We start from the raw sequence: 23,178 nt of genomic DNA, 5'->3' as shown, positions 1-23,178 counted from the left end.
GTTGGAAGGCTGCTGTAAGGTCTCCACCGAGCCTTTGCTTCTCCAGGCTGAATAACCCCAACTCTCTCAGCCTGTCCTCACGGGGGAGGTGTTCCAACCCTCTGATCATCTTCATGATCCTCCTCTCTGGACTCACTTCAATAGGTCCATGCCCTTCATATATCTGAGGCCCCAGAGCTGAATGCAGTGCTGCAGTTGGCGGTCTCATCAGAGCAGAGTGGAGGTGCGAAATTTCCTCCCTCGACCTGCTGGCCACACTTCTGCTCTGCAGCCCAGGATGCAACTGGCTTTCAGGGCTGTGAGCACACACTGGGGGCTCCTATTCAGTTTTTCTTCCACCAACACCCCCACATGCTTCTCCACAGGACTGCTCTCAATCCACTTGTCAACTCATCATTGCTAAAAATCATAAATGTGTTATTTTTTAAATGTGGTGCTCCAGCCAAAATGGATGAGTGACAAAACATTACAGCAGAAACAAATTCTTCAGTAGTTAGAAGTAAATAAATGCTGTTTGATACGTAACTAAAAGCTATCTATTAAGTAAATACTAGAGAGAAAAATCTCTTAAAATTAACTTTTAAAACACAATCAGAAGTTACTGAAATTCATACGTACTTTCAACGTCAAAACTAACTGCATCTCAGTTCATTCTCCAAGGAGAAATAGACATTTAGTATTAAACATTTTTTCATACTTAAAAAGAAAAGAATGATAGCTCTTTACTACTTGAAGGCTAATACTCAGAGAAGAATGCAGGAACTCAAAAGAGAGTATTCTGATGGAGCCAATGTCTCAAAAAATTACATTAATTCTACAAACAGCAAATTTACTCCAGTTTGGGGGGGGGGGGGGTTGGGGAAGGCACGATTAAGTGCATTTTTCTGTGTATGGATTTTTTTTTTTCAGCCAAGTACTGGTAATCAGAGAACTGCAACCAGGTGAATTCAAAGAATGCCTACACAATTATACACTGAGTTAAAACCTCATTCCCACCTCTATCCAATCTTAATACCAAAGCATAAGAAGCCAGATTTCAGAGTATTGATTAATGAAAAGAATGTATTTTGAAGTATCAAGGAAAAAAAAATGTTCAAAAAGACCAAGAGGAAAGTTTCCAAAGAGACACAATGTATTTTTCAAGATACTTCATACAAAGTTCTAAGCTATTGCATCACAAGCACATAGTAAGGCACATAATAAGAAATTAATATATAGTAATATAAGTATTAGAAAGTAGTGGTACAAAAGACTCTTGAGGTTTAATTTTTCTGCCCCTGAAGATGGCCTTAACAAAAATAACTAACAGACCTGAATATTTTCCATGAGATGGCAAGCATTTTATTCTTTCAAAATTTAAAAAAATTCTCTGAAATTAGGACTATGTTCTTGTCCACGGTTAAGTCAAGTAAAGTCTCTGGTACCGCATCTTGAAGAAACTTGTCAAATATCTTTTATTCTACAGAAAGAAGGCATTTCCTTTTCCCTAATAAGTTAACTTGTATGAACAGCATAGAGTTTTTGGTTTTAAAATAAATGGTTGTAAAGCATTGCCAAAGTATAAACGCACACCTTGGTAACCTAAATAGTAGACACTTGGAGTCAACGCTCCCTCTTCTTCAAAAAACCCAAGCACCGTATCACACTCAAATTAGTGTTTAATCTGTACCGAGTATATTTACCATTTTCTTAGAAATACTTTTTGTTTGGAATATTGTAAAAGCACTCTAAAATGTATTGTAAGGCTGATTTCAAACAAAAGGTAAAAAGATGTTCTCGTAATACAATTTTAAGTAGAAAATTTGATGATATTGTTGCTACAGCAATTTCATGGAAGAATGTTTCTATGGGTGAATATTAAACTTTGATCACTAATTGGCAGGTAAAATCAGAAAATATTATCACTTAAATTATTTGTGTATGAATAAGCTTTTTCTTTTAAAGTACAGAACTGGTCATAGCTGTTTCAGTCTCTATTTGAAGATTTTACTAAACCTGTGATGCAATCTTAAAGGAGAGTTCACAGAAAAGTCAGATTATAGGCTTTGAGAAGGAAACTCGGAGGTGATGGTTTTCTCCAAGGTCATAATTGTGAAGCTCAATAAGGGCGTGAACTCCTTCTTCCACAGAGCCCAGCTGGGTAAGAATCATTGTGGAATCATTCCTGCAGTACAATAAAAACCATTATTAAGCCTAACAAAATTTTCATTGCACTAGCCAACAGAAAACGACAGAAGTATTTTTTCAGCCACATCACACACACTAAACTTGTACAGCAAAATAGTCTGAACTAGTTATCTACCTGCTAAAATGAGGAGATAAACTGTACAAATGTTGCAGATCAATGGCTTACAGCCATGCCATTCTTTGATTACACTGCACTTCAAAAAACAGGGTCAAAATACAGCTTGAAGACCTCTTAGAAACACTTGTATTGTCCATCTACGTGGGATTATTCTAGCAGGTATGATCATTCTAATATATTGCTGCCAAGCAACATTAATGAATGTTAGAGCAGATTCACTGTCATCTTTTACCTCTCTCTATATATACACACAGCTTGTATTTCTTTCTAAAGAATCTTCTAAATACTCTTTTCTAAAGAAGAGCGTATTTACTGTCCTTAAATGTATCTTACTTTGAACACATGTGAAAATTATCAAAAGGCTGAATATCCGATCTAAAATTTTTAATTAGAATTATCATAAAAATTGTTATAGCTGTACAGCTTTTGCCTAAAGAGATATGCACATGTATAGCCATCTTCCAGGATGAAGCTTGCTCAGCATTTTTGCAGGAGAACTTACGGGAAAAATCGGAAAGCTTTCACAGTTAGTTTCATATTTGTTAAAAGGTTCTTCAGATGATCAACAGTAACAGAAGGCCTATTTAGAAAAAAAACACAAACATACAAGACCAAAACAAAACCCTTCAACTTGTGTAAGAGTTCTCTAATACTGTAAAAATCTCAATTCTGGTTTCTAAATTAAATCTGAACAGCAAAAACCATGTCCACCAACTCAAGCCACATCAACACTTTAGCCCAAACATCTTGGCTTTTGACACTAAGATTTAGCACCTCACTGTGCTACAAAAACATTTCAGATACACTCTGCTCCTTTTCATCCTCCCCCACTCCTCACTGAGTTAAATTCAGATTGCACAAAAATCACTTAAGATCTTAACCGATACCTTTAGAAGCACAGAATCATAGAATGGCCTAAACTGGAAGGGACCTTAGAGATCATTTAATCCAACCTCCCTGTCATGGGCAGGCAAGATACCTTTCATCTTGTAATTACTGGGAGTTGCTTCACATGTTTTCAATTCTGAAAGTTTTCTATTTTACTTGGAAAGCCATTTTCCAAATGTCTTTTTTTTCTTGTTTGGACAAAATTCCATTGCTTTCCCTGCATAGCTGCCAAACAAAAGCCTGTAAAAACTTATGTTTGGCTGTTACTCCATATGTTGTTGACAACATTCTAAACAGGAAAGTTTGTTTCAGTTTTAAAGAACACACTTATTAATACTTTTTTTTTAGGAAAAATCCAGCCTCCTCTCTTTATAAGACGTCTGAATTCTGTAGAAACTACTCTTTAAAAAATTAGAATGATTAAATAGTGTATCTACATTAAATAACAATGCTAGTGATGAATCTCATGTAATGGAACTCTAGTACCCCCCTTCTTTAATCTTTGCAAAAATTCGTAACACAGGACTTACTATGTGAAAAACAAAAGCATATTCTCAAGAAAATGTGAGCCATATTAAAACTTGTAAAGAAGACCATTCAATCTGTAGTCATCTTTGCTAACAATAAAGAAGTGATAGTTGAAGGATTCACTAATTGTTAATTACACAGCAGAATGACACAAATGCTCAGTAAACCACAAAAGGCCAAGGAAATTTAAGTTATGTTTAGGAACATAATCTAAAAACATCTTTCCAGGAAGGTCGCACATGCAGATACTCACGGGATGTTGGACAGTTGCAGAACAGCAGACGGAGGAAAGATATTTTTGATGTTCCTAGTGCCCAGCTTCTTAAAGCGATGTAAAGTGCTGTTGGTATAGTCCTTTGTCAGATTTGAATCCTCTTGCCCTTCACGAGGAAGTTGAACCACCTGGTATTTTGAAATAGCAGCACGGAGAACTCTTCCATAAACCCTCTGTCGATTCAGGTAGCTCACAGCTAGCAAGTGAAAACATAATTTGAACAGGAATGAGGCGAGGGGAAGAAAAAAAAGATTCTTTGTATACTAATACTGTCTCAATTTCCTGTCAGATTTCACTTTCTAAATTTAAACTACAACTGCCATGTCTACCAAGTGGTCATAATACTGTATTTAAAACAAGTATAATGATGTATTACAACCTCCAGTTTAAATAAAACAAAAATGCCAAACAGCAGTTTAATAACAAGCAGTGTTTATTCTTCAATAACTAGCTATAGGATAAACTACAGGAAATTTCATAGAATCATAGAATGTGTTGAGTTGGAAGGGACCTCCAAAGGTGATCTAGTCCAACCCTCCTGCAGCAAGAAGGGATGTCTTTAACTAGATCAAGTTGCTCAGAGCCCCATCAAGCCTGACCTTGAATGTCTCCAGGGATGGAGCCTTCACCACCTCTCTAGGCAACCTGTGCCACTGTCTCACCATCCTCATAGTAACAAACTTCTTCCTGATACCTAATCTAAATCTACCCCTGTGTTTAAAATCATTGCCCCTCATCCTGTCATTACACGTCCTTGTGAACAGTCCCTGCCCAGCTTTCCTGCAGTCCCTGTCAGGTTCTGGAAGGTGGCTATAAGGTCTCCCTTTCTTTTCTCCAAGCTGAGCAAAAATCCCAACACTCTCAGCCTTTCTTCACAGAAGCATTCCTGTCCTCTTATCTTCACAGTGCTCCTCTGGGCTCAAGCCAACACATCCATGTCTTTCCTATGCTGAGCACTCCACTGCTGAAGACAGTACTGCAGGTGAGGTCTCATCAGAGCACAGCAGAGGGCAGAATCACCTCCCTTGACCTGCTGGCCACACCTCTTTTGAGGCAGTCCAAGATAGAGCTGGCTTTCTGGGCTATGAGTGCACATTGCTAGCTTATATCCAGCTTTTTGTCCACCAACACCCCCAAGTCCCTCTCTGCAGGGCTGCTCTCTAGCACATCATCCCCCAGCTGGGATTGATAATGAGGATTGCTCTGACCCAGGTGCAGGACCTTGCACTTGGCCTTGTTGAACCTCATCAGGTTCGCATGGGCCCACTTTTTCAGCTTGTCCAGGTCTCTCTGGAAGGCATCCTATCCCTCTGGAATATCAACCACAGCACTCAGCTTGGTGTCATCTGCAAAATTCTTGAGGGTGCACTCAACACCACTGGCTATAGCATGGATAAAAATAGTAAGCAGCACTGATTCCAGCATGGGCCCCTGAGGGCAACCACTTGTGACCCATCTCCATTTGGACATTGAGCCATTGACCCCCACTCTCTGGATGCAACCACCCATCCAATGCCTTATCCACTGAACAGTCCACCCATCAAATCTGTATGTCTCCAACTTAGGATGTAGAAGGATGGTGGGGGGGGGGGGCATATGAAAGGCCTTGCAGAAGTCCAGATAGATGACATCCGTTTCTCCGTTGTGCACTGACATAGTCACTCCACTGCTGAAGGCCACAAGGTTGGTCAGGCAGGAGTTGCCCTTGGTGAAGCCATGCTGGCTGTCTTGAATCACCTCCCTGTCCTTCACAGGCCTTAGCAGAGCCTCTAGGAGGATCTGTTCCATGATCTTCCCAGACACAGGGGTGAGGCTGACAGGTTGGCAGTTCCTGAGGTCCTCCTTTCTACCCTTTTTCAAGATGGGTGTAATGTTTCCCTTTGTCCAGTCCCCATGGACCTCACCTGACTGCCATTTATATGCAATTTGTATACAAATTTGTATAGAGTATTGTTAAGATAAACTACAGGAAAACTGTGTGATGTTTTACTTCCAAACCAGACTGTGATTTACAGGATTCTTTTTTTAAAACCACTATAGGAAAATAAATTTTTTTACTTAAAAGAAGACAGATCATTATCAACATACACAAGCAAAAGTTGGTATGTACTAAGGCATCACAATGATGGATTTAATTTGTTTATGCTTGTCACTGACAGATGGCATATTCTTCATCCATATCACACTCCTGCTAGTTTGAAGCATAACTGTGCCTTAAAAATAAGTACCTAAGCGAGCCTGGGTTGCATCTGCCATCTGAACCAAAGCAGTTCCTTTCTTCCTAAACATGATCTTTACACGATGCACATCGCCATACATACCTGCAGAAATCCAGAAAGAAAATTTGTCCAGAGCATTACTACAAACAGTAAAAGGGCAAGTCTGTTTCTTTTGACTAATGTCAGTGTTACAAAGAACAACCACCTTATTAAACAGGTTGGCTAGAATATTAGTATGAGGGAAAGGTTTAAAGTTTTTGTATTGTTTCAGAAATGTGGGAAAAAGTCCAGAATCTTAGTCATAAAACTGCATGTTTAAGTTCTGCTACTAGTGCAATGGTGTTAAAGTCCACATAACAGAGGCATATTAAAATATTACTCTGACAACATTGTCCTCTGCAACTAACACACATGCCAATTCGGTATTTCATTTCTTCTGATGCAGTCTATTTTTTCATCCTACTTTGCTTTCTCATTATTTGCCATAAACAAATTGGACTACACAGTGAAATTCCAACACTGTAACTATTTTGCCTTTTTGGGGAGCTGTCGCTTGCAACTACTGATTCAAATTATTGACCTTTGAAAACCAGGACATTCTCTTTTGCATTTTCTGGACAACGATGGAACAATGGAGCTTGCATTAAACAGCATGTGTCAGATAAATAAAAAGAATGTTAGCCCTGTAGTTTCTCAAGATGCAATTAACATATCTTACCAAAGAGGTTGAAGAGTCTTTGTGGCGTGATGGCCTGTTTAAATGATAAAATGAGTATATTATTTTTGAAGTCAAGCAAATAAATCTATTCCATAAGTGCATGGTAAAAAAAGAGTGCAAGAGATACTGCACATTAATACATAAGCCTCTCTCCAGAAGCCATTCCCTGCAATAACAACAGTGTATAGTATTCTTGTTAATATATATTTGCTATGCACAAATAAAATATTCAAACATGCTAATGCTTCAGCTCATGCATTTTCATCACTCAAGACTCAGTCTATAATGCCCCAAAAGTTACTAATATTTTAAGCAGCTTAATTATTTGAACTTATTCTTTCCAAGCTATCACTTCATTCCCTGGAAAATGAAATAAATTTGCTAAACTAATAACAGAAAAGAGCGTTCAGGAACTCCTTTGCATTTTTTAAACAGCAGACATCTACAAAACTAAAAACAGTTGCTTCAAAATGTATTGGCTTTGCCTTCAGTTTTATCCTCATCTCTGTACCTGACCATGACATGCTAAAGTGATACACATACCATTTAACTTAATATGTGGTATTTAAATTTCATTCAGTTAGAAACTGTGAACAGAAAGCTAGATATTGAAAGAAATAATTTTTCTCTGTTGATTTTTAATTAAATACTTGTGTTCCAAGCTCCCTAAGCACCAAAGAAGATGATTTACACCCTAATGCAGCTAAATTTTATTCAAATGAGGCAAATGCTTTGACAGTAATAAGTACTAAAAATACCTGGGTATCAGAAGCACTACTTACACTCTCTAGCTCTATTCCTTCTCAACTCGCTACATTTGAAATGTGTACCAAGCATACCCAAAATATTTAAAGCTAGAAGATACTGCAGTCTAAGTGTAAGCCCATACCATTTTATCATCAGCAATTAGAAATAAGGGACGATTACTATAAATGTAAAATTTAAATGCTTCTGGAGTTTATCCTCCTGGCCCAAGTATTTTAATTTAGCACAGAGTTTATTTTAAAAAGATTACTTAACCAAATGATACTGCAATATTTCTACTAAAAAAGGTTTTCCGAAAAACAAAACCAGCTAATTTAAAGTCATTTTAGGGAATGTTCAAACACACACTGAAACCCCACAACAGGGGAGAAATATAAAGTGAAGTAAGGTCAACCAGATTTTCTATATGCAGAAGTGACAACCACTTCTGAAAAACAAAGTGTTACATGGTTGCCAAGAAATGTATTTATAAGACTTTATATTTCCAACAATTAATGTCATATGTTCTTATTTTTCACCTTTTAAGAATTTAAGCATTATTTAGTGCATTTCTGTTGTATCATGCATTGCAACATAAAGTTCTACGTGACTTCTCAGGTGTGATCACTATTAAGTAAAGCAGCAATGTCCTAAAAATAGCTTTGACCTATGCTTCATACATGTTCACTTTTAAAAAACACACGCTTTTGAGACTCAGAGAATCATCTTGAGTAATCAGCTACAGAAAGCACATCAACAGCAATCATCAGAAATTACCTGATGAGATATATTGACAAACCAAGGAAAAATTGACCTGTCTGATAGTCCTAATCTGCAGCTGTTTCTTTTGATGCTTACTGTAGAATTCAGCTATTAGTACAAAGCCAGCAAAACACAGCAATTAAAGAAACTGCTCAAACATATTTTTAAACCTCAGTAATATCTTCATATTACATTCAACTTCCATTTTGCCAATAACTCCCAATTTTATCAGTTTTGTAGTTAAGTGAATCTAAGAGTGTGTGAAACAAACGGGAATTTTACATTGCTGCCGTAGAACTGCTTATCAACAGTCAGGTAGAATTGTGGTTTAAGCCATGGCTTTGGTTAAGCTTAATTTTTATTTTTTTAAGAAATATTGATTGCCGTTAATTAAGCACAAATCAACGTGTAGTATTTGAGTAACAGGAGTAAACTTACAGAGCAGTCTATCCAATTTCCACTGTAAAAATAACTATCCATGTTGCACTTGGCAATTTTACTGCTAACATAGGAAAAAAATCTGAGTGGTACTATGGAAAGTGGACATGTGTCTTTACTAACTTTTAGAAGTGGATCTGCAGTAATATCAATAGCAAAGTGAACCTGTGTTCTTCCTCTCCAGGCTGGGAAAAGTTACAAAAATAGAAAGATCCCATGAATATTCTGAAAGGTGCCTCCTGTTTCTCTAACTCCTCTAGTTTTGCAACAAATAAAAAATCTTTGGCTTCTCTAATGAAGGCACATAGACGAGTCATATTAACAGAGATACCCGTAAGTTTAGTCATAATATATGCTGTCTACCTCTTAAAATATTTCTCACTGAAAGGGTTATATTTCTATAGTGAAGGGGTTGTCAGCCATTGGAACAGGCTGCCCAGGGAGGTGGTTGAGTCACTGTCCCTGGAGGTGTGTAAGAGACGGGTGGATGTTGTGTTGGGGGGAACCATTTAGTAGGTTGACAGGGCTGGGACATAGGCTGGACTCGATCTTCTAAGTCTCTTCCAGCATACAATTCTATGGTCAGATATGAATCACAGAATCACAGACTTTTCTCTAATTACTAGCTACCTCCTCAATATTGCAAACTATCTCAAATAAGAACAGAACTGCCCTAGTTTTTATATTATCCGCATAGAAGTTTCCTCTCATTTCTTCAGCTAATGTCAGTTTGCAAGGATTCTTGCAGTTGGTACAAGTTGATACATCAGTGCCACCAATCAAACTTACTTCAGGGTTGAGGTTCCTGACGAGTAAAACAGGACTTCCTGGAGCATCAGTAACATCAGGAATATGCATTTCTCCGTATGGTGAAGACATAACTGCAACAGAACCACAGGCTCCAGGAGCAGCTGAAACCCAATGACCCGGAAGGGTGTTAGAAGAATCACTTGGCATCTCAAAGTGAAAAAGACATTTTAGAAGATAAAAGCAGGTTGCATTTGGCAAAACCATCAAAATTCAATTAAAAACATGCTTTTAAGGAATTTAGTTATTCCTAGTATCTAACCAATACAGCAGAAAGACCTTCACCTCCAGAGATGAAATATTCAGCTACACCAACACACCCATACAAAGAGAGGCATAAATTGTAGCCCAAGAAGGAAGAAAAATAATTTTGCACTGAGGTTTATCCTGTGCTATAAAGGAAAAGATCACTGAGTCTAGAAGACTATTTCTCATTTTACAGCTAAGAGAGGGGAGACTTCCTGCTTTAGCTTTGAATGCACTGAATTCTTACAATTCTTAGAAAAACAGATGTTTAGTTCCTTCTCCTGCAGGTAATCTTTATCATGGCATTTAATTTTTTTACTTACTAAATGACAAGCTACATCAACATACATTTTTTATCACAGAAAGTAATTTTAGTGAAAAATATGAGAATCCGAATGATTCAAAAAGACATATTTGAAGCTACATTTGAAGACAGTTTGCTCTCAACGCAGGTGTATTCAGATAGAACACTAGCCCCAAATGCAAACACATTTTTAGAAAACAGAAACTTACCAACACCTTGAGAAAAGCCCATAGGTGGCAAAAAACCAGCAGCCCCTGCATATGCTGGGATGATGACATTTTGGGTGCCTAGAGAAAGCAGACACATGTAATTAAAACAGATGGTAAAATTTTTAGAAAGGGACTTTAGCAATGAGAATCAGCTTCCAGTGTTGCTATTCTGACTTCAGTCCGTGATATCTTCTATAAAATATTTGGGTTAAAGACTCTCATTGAGATCCAAGATTTTATGTTTGACAATCTTCAGCCACTGTTGAAGGCAAATATTCTGATCAGCCTCAACGTCCCTCCCTAAAATGGGCAAAATGTATTTCAGACAACTTTGAATAGGAAAGCACAGCATAGATTACTATCCATTAAAGTTAATACACCTGTCGTGCAAAATTTTAATTCACACAATGGAAATGCATACTAGAAATTTTCTGGAAGTAAATACACTCAAAAACATTTTTCAGTGATGGGATACAACTACTTCTAGATGTTTCTAAAACCAGTAAGTGCTAAATAATGCCAACAACTACAATGAATCTGAGGTTCTGAATTTTACTAGCCATTGAGATACATATTTTACTTTTTAAGGAGATGTGCTTTCCCATCTTATGTTATTCCATAAATAATTGGTGTTTTTAACAGTTCTTCTGGCAATCACAAGCATTAAACAGATTTGGAATATCAATATATGGAGAGTCCCAGCCCTGAAGATAGCTCAGTGATTTTCACATTATCATGTGGAGTTAAGTGCTACCTAAGGAAGCATACAAACTTGTGTTCTAAGAGGTAGTTAGATACAAACTTGAGCTGTGGATTCTTTCCCATTAGCACGCTAGATTTCTTTAAATAGAGCATGTATAGTCAGCAAATACATCCTGCAAGCCCACCAATATAGGTATCAATCATTTATTCACAATCTAAGAATGGAAATGGAAACATTGATGAATAGATAAAGCACTTTTATTCTGCAAAATAAGATCTGCATGTTGCACACTGATACCAAAAGCAGGCATGTAGAAATTGTCAGACAGAGCTAATGCAGAAAGGTTGGGAATTCTTTGTTGCATTTTTTTATGTGTAAAATAATTTGTTTCAGGGCGATCAGCTATCTTTCAAAGGAAGGTAATTCACGTATCCCTTCTTATGGTCACAGAATGAGGGAACTCTTTAAATGCCAAACATTCACAAGATCCACTTGTTTATAGTGCAGTAGCTTTTCCACCAGAAAAAAAAAACCAAGACCAAACAGTTTCAAGAGCTGTTCAGTTTTGTTTTTATGGTAACTTCAAGTCTAGAGAAAAAAAATATGCATTATTCTGATAGTCACCTGCTTTATCTTATAATTCTCCATCAAAACTCTGTTCACTAGTAAGAACACAGGAAGAGTAAATGCTGCCATGACTCCCATCATTTCCTCATGTCATGAAAGTGACAACCTAGAGCAACATATGCATGCATTCTACCACAGGCTAGAAAGGCTAGAAGCATGGCTCTCCCAGTCTATAGTTATTAAAAACTCAAAACCAACCCAAAACTAAAAAAACCCAATTATGCAGCTGCTTCATTGTGACTACACTAGAAACAAAATTTGACACACACATCAGACTCTTCTTTACACCAGCACCTCTCCTGTTCTTACAGCAAATGTTCAGACTGAAAGGAAGATTGCTGGTCATGACAAGCTTGAAAGAATGAGGTGGAAGGAAGTGGAGAGGTGTTCATGTGCTATCCTCCAAAAGCATGCATACAATTTTTTCTCTGCCCTACAAGCAAGTTTGTCCGTAATTACTCTAATTGTACTTCCCTCTTTCATTGACATTTCAAATTGTGTGAGTCTAACTAAACAGCATATATCGGATCTATAACAGCATGTTTCCATGATGTCGTATGGGAAATCCTCAAACAAGTTATAAAGATGGTTGTACATTACATAAAGATCCAAGGCCAGCCTTTAAGAAGACCAGCAAAAAAAAAAAAAGAAAAAAATAAAGAAAAAATAGTGAGTGCAACTCACCTTCTTACTCTAAACTACCACAGCCAGTTCATCCAAAAAAAAAAACCAACCAAAAAACCCCTCAAACACAATATTTGCCCTAGATACCATAGAAAACTAAAGGAAAAAAGGTTATTCTTCCTTAATCCTTGCTACTGTTCCAACCCTAACTGATGGCACTAAGATACCTAAACAAAAGCTAAGACAGATGTTAGCTGTGTGTTATTGCTAATGATTGTCTTTAGAAAGAAATAAAAATAGCTAAAAATCACTCAAATTACATTGTGAGCACTTCTGCCAGGTGATAAAATTAATCTGTTTGGTGACTTGCATTACTACCAAAGTTGATTAAATGAGCATGTCTAAGATATTTATGCCAACAGAGACTTTTCCAGTGTGGATTCAAGCAGACATTGTCTCCTCTATGCCATGGACGTGATTTCCAAAATTTCAGGAAAAATTCCCAAATTTTATCTTTTAGAGGGCGACTATAAAACATGCATAAATAAGTGCAGTATTTCTAAGTTTCTTATGTGTTTAGTTTTGTTTCTTTTTTGTTACACCAGACAGTTACACTAAAGTATCAGCAAATACGAGCTAACATGCTTAAACCACTTATTTTCAAGCAAGTTTAGGCAACCAGGGTCAATTTTGGATGACTGCAATTGACTGTCCTGTTATGCAACATTTATTATACTAACTGTACCAATTATATAATTTTGCAGCATTTTACAAATGTAGTTTTTTGACAAAAATATTAATTTGTCCCAAAGTATTCCTTATAACATAGTTTCAGATATTGATTTATCTTGAGTAGGACCTTCTGCTATCCATACAAACTATACTGGACCTAACCAACAGAAATGGATGAAAAATGTATGCTTCTATGAACCTGATCCAAAGCCAGAGCATAAATGCAATATAAAAAGCATAATGATCTAATTGTGTATTTAACACTAAAAGTGAAGGTTTCTTACCAGAGGCAGCAGCCATGAGTGGCTCCATGTCATCACCAGAAGGAAGGTCATTACGAGTAAAATCTCTACTTTTGCTGTTGTTGTACCTTATCTTAAGACTAACCAACTTGGAGAAGTCGACATACAGAGTGCAGCACCCACTGTAGACACTTCGACCATGCAGACACTGAAGGAAAAAAAACCCCACATTTTGACAAAACATACCTCTAAGCATGACTTGTCATTCCAGCTGTGCTTCTGGTCTTACTTTTCTCACACTCAATACTCAATAACAGATGCTAATAGTGATACTAATTTTGAGAGTTTTATTGTGTGGAACTGTCCCCTTACAAAAAGCTCGGGAAGGGGCTTGAGAACAAGTCTTGTGAGGAGCAGCTGAGGGAACTGGGGTTGTTCAGTCTGACGAAAAGAAGGCTTAGGGGAGACCTTACTGCTCTCTCCACCTACCTGAAAGGAGGTTGTAGCCAGGTGGGAGTTGGTCTCTGCTCCCAGGTAAACAAGCAATAGGACAAAAGGAAATGGCCTCCAGTTGGGCCAGGGGAGGTTTAGATTAGGTATTAGGAGAAACTTCTTCACTGAAAGGGTTATCAAGCACTGGAACAGGCTGCCCAGGAAAGTGGTGGAACCACCATCCCTGGAGGTACCTAAGGGATGCTTAGGGACATGGTTTAGTGGTGGACCTGGCATTGCTAGGTTAATGGTTAGGCTTGATGATCTTAAGGGTCTTTTCCAACCTAAACAATTTTATAAAATCCATCTTTTTAAGAGCAGATATGCTCAGAAAGATCACTGAAGTAGTATTTTGTTCCTATGCAAGTCACAGAAGAATCAAGATGGATGAACAGAAGAAAAGACATTGAAAAGATATTCGTTTGTTATAAGTATTCAGTATAATCTAGACTGAAATTATAACTGCTGTGAAATCATTAAAAAGGTGTAACTTAATAATAATGCTTTTCTTTAAGAAAAGATGCTATTGCTAACAAACAGGCTATAAAACCAACTACCTTTAATATTTTCCAATTTATACTTAATTTCTAAAATGCATAGTGAATTACCTTACTGAAGTGCAGGCAGCAATACATAAATATTCTGGGCCTTTAACTTTGAAGCTGAGGATGAAGTCAACCTCAATAGCAAAAGTAAGGTAAAAGCCCCATTCGCTCTAGTGTTTCAATAATTTTTTGAAAAAACTGAATGCTAAATACCATTTAATACTTAGCAGAATCTATTTTTCTGTGAGAACTTTTAACTTAATTTTATTTATTTACTAACATAGAGGTGAACACATAGGTTAAGGAGAAACACAAAGTGTCTCAGGCATAATTTGAATTATTTTATTTTCTGTCTTTATTTTTTTACTTCACAGTTCAAGAATTATAGCCTAACGATTTGCAACACTGCTCTCTCTTCTGGAAAAATATTTGAGGTCTCAGCTCTCAATATTTAATTATTAAACTGCTCCCCACTGAGGAAATTTTAAACTACTCCCCACTGAGGAAATTAACAATATATCCTAAAAATTAAAATATTTCCTATGATAAGGAAACCAATTCTAAAAGCTGTTTTGAAAAAAACCAAACGTATTGGGTTTACATGGGAAGGTTTCGATTGTTGGGGGGCTGGTACCCCTCTGTGGAAAGAGAACATGGTCTGCCTAATGCTGGATGGAGTGAGATCTAGCCAGCTCTAAAACAGATTTGCTGCTGCCCAAAGCATAGCCAATCAGAATACTGGTGGCAGCTCTGTAATAACATGCTTAAGAAAGGGTAAAAAGCACTGTGCAGCAGCTGAGAGAATAAGGAGTGAGAAAAATGTGAAAAAACCCTGCAGATACAAAGGTCAGAGAAGGAGGGGGAGGAGGAGGTGGCCCAAGTTCTGGAGCAGAGATTCCCCTGAAGAAGACCATGGTGAGGCAAGCTGTCCCACTGCAGCCCACAAGGGACACAGAGGAGTGGATATCCACACTGCAGCCTGTGCGAAGGACCCAGGCTGGATTAGTTTGTGAAGGATTGTATCCCATGGGGAGGACCCATTCTGGAGCAGGGGAACAGTGGGCAGAGGAAGCAGAATCAGAGACAGCGTTACGGACTGACCATAACGCCCATTCCCTGCCTCTCTGCACTGCTGGTGGGGAGGAGGTAGAAGGGTTGGGAGCGATGTAGAGCCTAGGAAGAAGGAATAACAGTGTGGGGAAGGTGTTTTTACTTTTCTTTTTGTTCCTTACTATCCTACTCTGATTTATTGCCAAGTAAAAACAGTATTTCGTAAGTCAAGTCTGTTCTACCTGCAATGGTAATCGATGAGCAATTTCCCTGTCCTTACCTCAAGCCACAAGCTTTTTTGTCTCACTTTCCCCACCCTGTCTAACTGCGGAAGGGGAGTGAGAGCAGCTTGATGGGTTTCTTGAAGCCAGCCAAGGTTAATACACCACAGAAAATTACACTTAAAGTAGGTGAGCTTTTCTTCATTAATGAGAAGGAGCATTTTAAAACTTAAGGTACAGCTTGCTTGAAATTAAGAAGCTTAAGGTGAAAACATTAGTTACTGTAAATTTATCACTGAAATGCAAACAAGTAAAACATCTAACATTTATCTAATCTTTGGGCATTTAACTACACTAATCTTAGTATTTAACCTCACAGAAAATATCCCATTTAGTTTGAAAGGCAAAGGACTTTTTGGTCAACTACGGTTGCCATCACTCAATTGCTCTGATTTTTGTTTTGGTAGACTCATACAGGTCTTGGGGTGCATGCTATACACCTACATCTGCAGTTGATGATAGAATGCTATCCTCTTAACTAATGAGAGATATCAAAATTATTCAGCTGCAACAAGACTGTTAGAATAATGAGAAGTCATAAAGCTAATAATCAAGTTATCCATGTTCCCCATTTACCTGGAGGGGGCAAAAATCAAACAAAAACATCAAAAAAATTCTAGCTGAATACACTGTACTTACCATTTTGGCATAATATGCATGCATTGGATCAGAATACTGGATCAAAGCTTGGAAGTAATTGTTCCTACAGAAGGTGATAATCCTCAAAACATCTCCAAATTTAGAAAAAATCTGAGAAGGAAAAAAAAATGGAGTTTTAGAAACAATGAATAATTCATGCACACTAAAAACTTGCATTTAACACGTCATATAAAGTTCAGAGACTGAAAATAGAGTTCTGCTGCACTGAAGCAAATACCAATCAAATTAAATTAACATGAATATCCTCTTCTACTGCCTGCTTAGTAAAAAAAACCAAACCAAACAAACAAACCCCACACAAGATTAGATCCAGGAATTGCTGTTGCACTGTTAAAGTAGCCATAGCCACAAAAGTATGTTCTCAGGTTACTCCAAAGGCACAAACAATCTGAAAGACTTGCAGTATTTACACAAGCTAAGTAGTGAATGAACAATAGTCCCTAGCAGAAGTTACAGTAACAGTTTTCACAGCTATAGCCCACGAATACTCCAAGCTTTCAGAGGCAGTTAAAGGGAATGACATTTTGAGAGTTGATGAACAACCAAAAATATTTGTGTATTGTGTATTACATTGCTTGCAACAAATTATAAAAGCCAATATAAAATCCTAAAACACAATTCAAACTACATAAGTTATTTGGTACAAAGAGTACTAAAATATTCATCTACAAGTTCATAACAATCAATATTTCATGTGGCCATAAATTAGAAACAACCCCCCAGGTTTGTTGCTGCTTCCACAGAAACCAAAAAACTAAAAGAAATGAAAGACAACATGAAAAGCTGAGTACAGAAGCTCTGTTTACTTTGATTTTTTTCAGAAATAATTTAAGCCTAGCTCCCTAAATTGCAACAAATCATTTTAAAGTGACCATCCTCATTTGACTGAATAAGGATCCACAGGTACTTTATGAAGAAAAAAAAAAAGTTAGTGGATTTACAGTAGTAACATTGGAAGGTTTAACTTATTACATTTTTTTAAGCAATCCTCGTTACCTGATATAGTGCTTCTAAAGTGATAGGGTACGTAAGATTGTCAATAATGATCCGAAGAACACAAGCTTGACCTGGAGGGAGCCCAGTTTCGGGAACACGAACACGTCTAACAGCCTGTCTTCCAGATGACATAATATTCAGAGCTTGCAACTCAGCTTGGTCACTCTGAAATCAAGAAACAGCAGAGACACCAATTAACTTATATACATCCAAATTATTCATATCTAAATAAAGTAATTTTACACAGAAAAACATGTAAAATGCATTTGAAATGCAACTTTTAAAAGCATATTCTCTTTAACTGATTACCAATTGAAATCTCACCTTCATAGGTAAATCATACCTGTTCTTTCTCTTACCCCTCCCCTAAAAGAAGTCACATCATAATTTCACAGAGTTGTGACTTTATTAAACTGTTATTGTTTTGTAATGCCACACAGACACATCATGCTTTGATTCAGTAAGCTCTTGTCATTCTAGAGACTTTCCAGCAAATCAGTATTATGACAATATTGTAATAGACCAATAATGAGTCAATGTACCAAAACCAATTTCCTCTGCTTTATTAGGATTTCATTCTCTTCAAAGGTGAAAACCAAGTTTTGCTGTGGATAAGCTTAAGGGTGCACACCCTGCATTTTTTTTTTTTCCTGAGCCAAGCTATTAACCACAGAAAACACCTTTAAATCTCACTCCTCAGAGTGCGTCACTGGGACTCTGGTAGTCTCTATGCTTGTTTTTGATGGGCTTTCCTCAAAAAGGTTTTCAAACTACCTCTGAGAGCACTACGGAGAGCTGTTACTTTCCAAAGGTAGTGTCATGTCATACACCAGTAACGCTCTTTCCTTGGAAGATGGACGAAGCATGGCACAAAGCACAGATGTTACCCCGTTTCAGAAACATGTAACCCTGCTAAATCATCTGTAGTTCAGGCTTGATCCTAGATGCTAGGACAGCAAGTTACTGTTCAGCTGCTTTCCTAGGGTCTCTAAGATTTAAGTAAAACTCAAATGTAAGAGTCGTAAGTGCAAATAAATAGATAGACAGCCAGACAGAGATATATTTCAGGAGAAAGCAAATGTCATGCATTGAGTTGAAAACACTGAGAAACAGATACAAGGAGCCTTACTTGCAAATATGAGTATAGTTTTCCTGATGCTTCTACATACACCACATCTTTAAAAAAAACCCTCTTTAAAAAAACCCCTCTTGTTACTTATTTATTTTTGCAGATCACAAACCAATCCAACAGTCTTGGATGAGGCAAGAGACAAATAACTTTTATCCAGTTGACAAGCCTGCAAGATTTCAGTGACTTTTTTGTCAATAAGAATTAAAAATGAACAGGTTTTTTTCCTCATTTGCAACATTCTTGTAGAAAACAAAATCATGATACACACATAATATTTTATAACCAATTTATCTAAATGGCATATCAATTGCAATTCATCTATCTGTCCAAAAATCCAACTGGATTTCAACTACAATATGATAGTTTGTACATTTGATAGTTTGTACATTTGCAAAAAGTATTTCCTTGTTTAGAGACTAGGCTTTAAATTAGTCATCTGCTATGTTCAATTAATATTCTTAAGAAATCCATCATTAGTACTTCAAAAGTACAAACAATGATTTAATTTTGGTGTTTGGCATGATGTTACATATAAACTGATGCTTTATCAATGAAAATATCCATTTTACTGGATCTAGGCTTCTTCGCAGAATAAACACTCAACACTAAAAAAAACCTCTCAAAACATTATTAAGAATAAACCTGAACAACTTAAACATGATGATTTGCTATTCCTTAGCTTCACAAGGCCTTGGAATGGTGCCAAGAAGAGAAGTCTCACTGAAGTATGGTACACAACCCTTCAGAATAATATCCATATCTGATCAAGTGAAAAGCTTCAGAAGAGCTGCTTTTTAGGCTGAAAGTGGTTCATAACGTATCAGCTGGGTTTGCTCTTCTATGTGTTCTTCAGAAAACATCACCAGACCTAGGACTAGAAATTAACTTTACGAAACACAAACATATAAAATTGAAGTGGTATTTTTTTGTGGTATTCCTGCTAGTATTTTATGGACACAGTAACGGGAAGAAACACCAGGACTAACTATTCAGAGAAAAGATTTATCAGAGAAGACTTATTTTCTTCATCTTAGGAAGCTATTGAAAGCTGTTAAAAATTAGGAATGGCAAAAGTCCTTTAAAAACATATTGTAAGCAAGTATTTCTAAGTAGTTGTCAAGGGTTAGGGCTGGGCCAGCCACTAAACCAGTGACAGATGCTCTCCAGTAATCCCTCTCCAAAGTGGGAGGGAAAGGGAATAAGTCAGAGAGGCTTACAGATTGGCAAAGAAAATTGGAACGGCTTTATTAAAACAATAATAGTCCTAATACTTATTACCGAATTTATCACAGCATAGATCAGCAGTGAACACCACAGCACAGCAGCAGCTTTCACCCAGCACCCAGAAAGGACAAACTGCAAATAAACACTAAAACCGAGCAAACAATAGTACAACATGTTTGGCAAGTAAAGCAGCATTATGGCACTTAACTCTGAACCAAAGCCTAAAAGAAAATTATAGAAACAGTAGTAATAAGTAAAAGATGAAAATAATGAAATATATGCAAATATATACAAAGCCAATATTGAACCCACCTGTTTCCAGTCAGGTGTTTAATGTATGAGAGGATGGAGACTCCACAACCTCTCAGAAAAAAAACATTCCAATGTTTGACCACTCTCACAGTAAAGAAGTTTTTTCTTAAGTTTAAGTGGATTTTCATGTATTTTAATTTATGTCCATTGTCTCTTGTTGTGTCATTGGCACCACTGAGAAGAGTCTGTCTCCACCTTCTTTACTTCTTCCTCACCACATACTTGCAGACGTTGGTAAGATACCCCCAAGCCTTCTACAGGCTGGAGAATTCCAGCTTTCTCTGGATCCCATTATATGACAGACGCTCCAGTTCCTTAACCATTTTCATGGCCTTCTGCTGCATTTGCTCCACTATGTCCATGTCTATCCTGTACTGAGGAGCCCAGGACTGGACAAAGTATTCCAGATGCTTCTCATGAGTGTTGAGTTGAGGGAAGGTCATCTGCAATCTGCCAGCAACACTTGGCCTTCTGCAGCCTAGGAGGCTGCTGGCTTTCTTTGCTGCACGGGCATGTGTGCTGTCCACCAGGAAACCCATGTCCTGCCAAGCTGCTTTTCCAGCTGGTTGGCCCCAGCGTACAACAGTACCTGTGGTTACTTCTCCTGAGGTGCAGGTGTCAGCATTTCTCTTTAGTGAATATAATAAGGTTCCCCCTGTCATCCCCTCAGCTTTTCAAGGCCTCTTTGAATGGCAGAACAACCATCTGCGATGTCAACTACTTCTAGTTATGTGTTGTCAGCAAACTTGCTGAGGATGTTTCCCATCCCATCATGCAGTACATTAATGAAGATGTTAAAAATTACTGGACATAGTATCAACCCCTAGGATACTCCACTAGTGACTGGCCTCTAACTGGACTTCATGCCACTGGTCACAACCATTTTAGCCTTTCAGATCCCTTCACAGTCTACTCTCTAGACTGTATTTAATCAGTTTGTCTATTGTGATGTTATGGGAAACCATGCTGAAAGTCTTACCAAAGTCAAGACAAACACCATTCACTGTTCTCCTCTCATCTGCCACACCAGTCATCTCTCTGTAGAAGGCCATTACTTCCTTTTCAAAAAACTATGCTGACTTTTCCCAAGCACCTTCTTGCCCTTAGAATGTTTGGACATGGTTGCCAGGATTATTTGCTCCATTACCTTCCCAGAGACTGAGGCAAGTATGATCAGCCAGTGGTTCCCTAGATCCTCATTCCTGTCCTCCTTTAAGATAGAAGAGAGATTTGCTTTCTTCTAGTCCACAGGAACCTCCTCCAATTGCCATGATCCTTCCAAGATTTTAAGAGTGTTCTTGCAATGACATCAGCCAGGTCCCGCAGCACTCACAAGCACACCTCACTGGGGCCACAGACTTTTGTTTATCCAGTTTTTTTAAATGTTCCTTAGTGAGATTCTTCTCTAGTTCCTTCATCAAGACATTCCCACTGTTCTCAGTTGCTTTGTTTTCCCAAGGGCAAGCCTTAACAAATAAAGACAAGCCTTTTCCATGTTCTTTGTCATCAGGGCCTCTGGTCCACTCAGCAGCAGGCCCACATAATCCCTAAATCTTCCTTTTGCTGCTGGCACACTTTAAGGAGCCATTCTTGCTGTTCACACACCTCACCAGAGTGAACTCCATGTGGTCTTTTACTCTCCTAACCACATCCCTGCATGTTCAGATAATGCTCTATATTACTCCTAGGTCACTTGGGTATGATTCTATTTTTTCTTATGCCTCTTTTTTATGGGTGAGTTCAGCCAGTCATTCATCCAAACTGTTCTCCCGCCACCTTCACTTAATTTCCTGCTCATCAGGATGAGCCATTCTTGAGCTCGAGCTCCTCCACAGTAATTTTACAGATATTGAGAAGTCCCTGTCTGAAGAGGGTTGAGGGAAAGAACCTGAAGAGTAAGTGACAAAACTCATGGGCTGAGATACAGACAATTTAGTAGGTAAAGCAAATAAAGCAGAAGTTGCACGTGCAAGCAAGGCAAAATAAAGAATTCCTTTAGTACCTTCCATCAGCAGGCAGGTGTTTAGCCATCTCCAAGAAAGCAGAGCTTCATCACATGTAACAGTTACTTGGGAAGAAGAACGCCATAACTCTGAACGCTCCACATTCCTTCTTCTCCCCCTAGCTTTTATTGCTGAACACAACATCCTATGGTGTGGGGCATCCCTTTGCTCAGTTGGCGTTACCCGTCCCAGCTGTGTCCCCTCCCAACTTCTTGTGCAGTCACACTGTCAGAGCAGTGTGAGAAGCAGAAAAGGCCTTGACTCTATATACGCATCACAAGCTACTATGAAGAAAATTGACTCCTAGTCAAGATCAATACACAACTCATGCAATTCTATCTTCTTAAATTGGGAATGCTATACTTACAGCCTGATTAGGTAAGTTGTCAGTCTCGAGTTCTTTGTGATTGGAATACTTAATATAAATAGGCTGATGGTGGAGGTAAGGTCTACCAGAAGCATAGTAGTTCATCACACTAGCAGCAGCTTCTTCAGAAGCCATTTCCAAAAGTGCCTCCAACCAATACACAGTAGTTTTCAGTGTTGATTTATGTACACGAGAAAAAGCAAAGCACAATTTGATCCCAATTCCACAGTAAAAGATCATGTGGAAGTACAGTACTGATTTGCTCAGCACTAAAATGCATTTGTGTGTGTATGTTTATGGGGATACTTGATTTGATCTTTGTTTTTTCTTGAAAGGTTTTACATTGCAAGTACAATAAGTCATTAAAAAAAGAGGTGGAATGAGTATGACATATGGGAAACAATGCTGCTAAAAATACCACACTGCTAATGAATTTATTAGATTCTTGAATCCAAGCACTATTACCTAGGTAGCAGATACACATACTGATCAAAAATCTAGGAATAGGACACTAAACATCTATGAGTTTGTGCATTATATTAACCCAGTTGAGTGTTCTAGAAAATTTTTGAAGGAATGCCTATTATTTTTAGGATTTCAGTGTTTCTTCATGATTTAAACTACCTCATCGTATCTAAAAGGATTTTTAAAAAATCTAAGCAATTTATTTCACATTAAAAAACTAACATGCATGTTAATTATGTAATCAGGCAGATGTGGTCAATGGCTCAATGTCTACATGGAGA

At 37.7% G+C, this 23,178-nt stretch overlaps 1 protein-coding gene across 1 annotated transcript; it reads right to left on the bottom strand.

Moving 5' to 3' along the window:
* Positions 1–2,031: 2,031 nt before the first annotated feature.
* LOC104279192 (polypyrimidine tract-binding protein 3-like) lies at positions 2,032–22,567 on the bottom strand. The gene is made up of 12 exons (XM_009876388.1): positions 22,433–22,567; positions 17,395–17,559; positions 16,378–16,488; positions 13,413–13,578; positions 10,449–10,520; positions 10,124–10,144; positions 9,666–9,787; positions 6,933–6,966; positions 6,224–6,316; positions 3,975–4,191; positions 2,808–2,885; positions 2,032–2,164 (listed from the first exon to the last, which is right to left on the bottom strand). The coding sequence occupies exons 1-12, from the start codon at positions 22,565–22,567 to the stop codon at positions 2,032–2,034; spliced, it is 1,347 nt and encodes a 448-aa protein (XP_009874690.1).
* Between the last annotated feature and the right edge of the window lie 611 nt (positions 22,568–23,178).

The sequence above is a fragment of the Apaloderma vittatum genome, unplaced genomic scaffold (assembly GCF_000703405.1).
Source record: "Apaloderma vittatum isolate BGI_N311 unplaced genomic scaffold, ASM70340v1 scaffold14279, whole genome shotgun sequence".
In the NCBI taxonomy this organism is placed as follows: domain Eukaryota; kingdom Metazoa; phylum Chordata; class Aves; order Trogoniformes; family Trogonidae; genus Apaloderma; species Apaloderma vittatum.
Note: the sequence above shows the minus strand (reverse complement) of the source record. Positions and strands in the feature narration are given on the sequence as shown.

Coding starts and splice junctions, on each gene's coding strand:
- LOC104279192 (XM_009876388.1), bottom strand. CDS start 22,567: ATGGCTTCTGAAGAAGCTGCTGCTAGTGTGATGAACTACTATGCTTCT. Junction 13,579..16,377: donor ATGCATATTATGCCAAAATG/GTAAGTACAGTG, acceptor TTTTTCCTTCAG/TGTCTGCATGGTCGAAGTGT. Junction 6,317..6,932: donor AAGACTCTTCAACCTCTTTG/GTAAGATATGTT, acceptor GGATTTCTGCAG/GTATGTATGGCGATGTGCAT.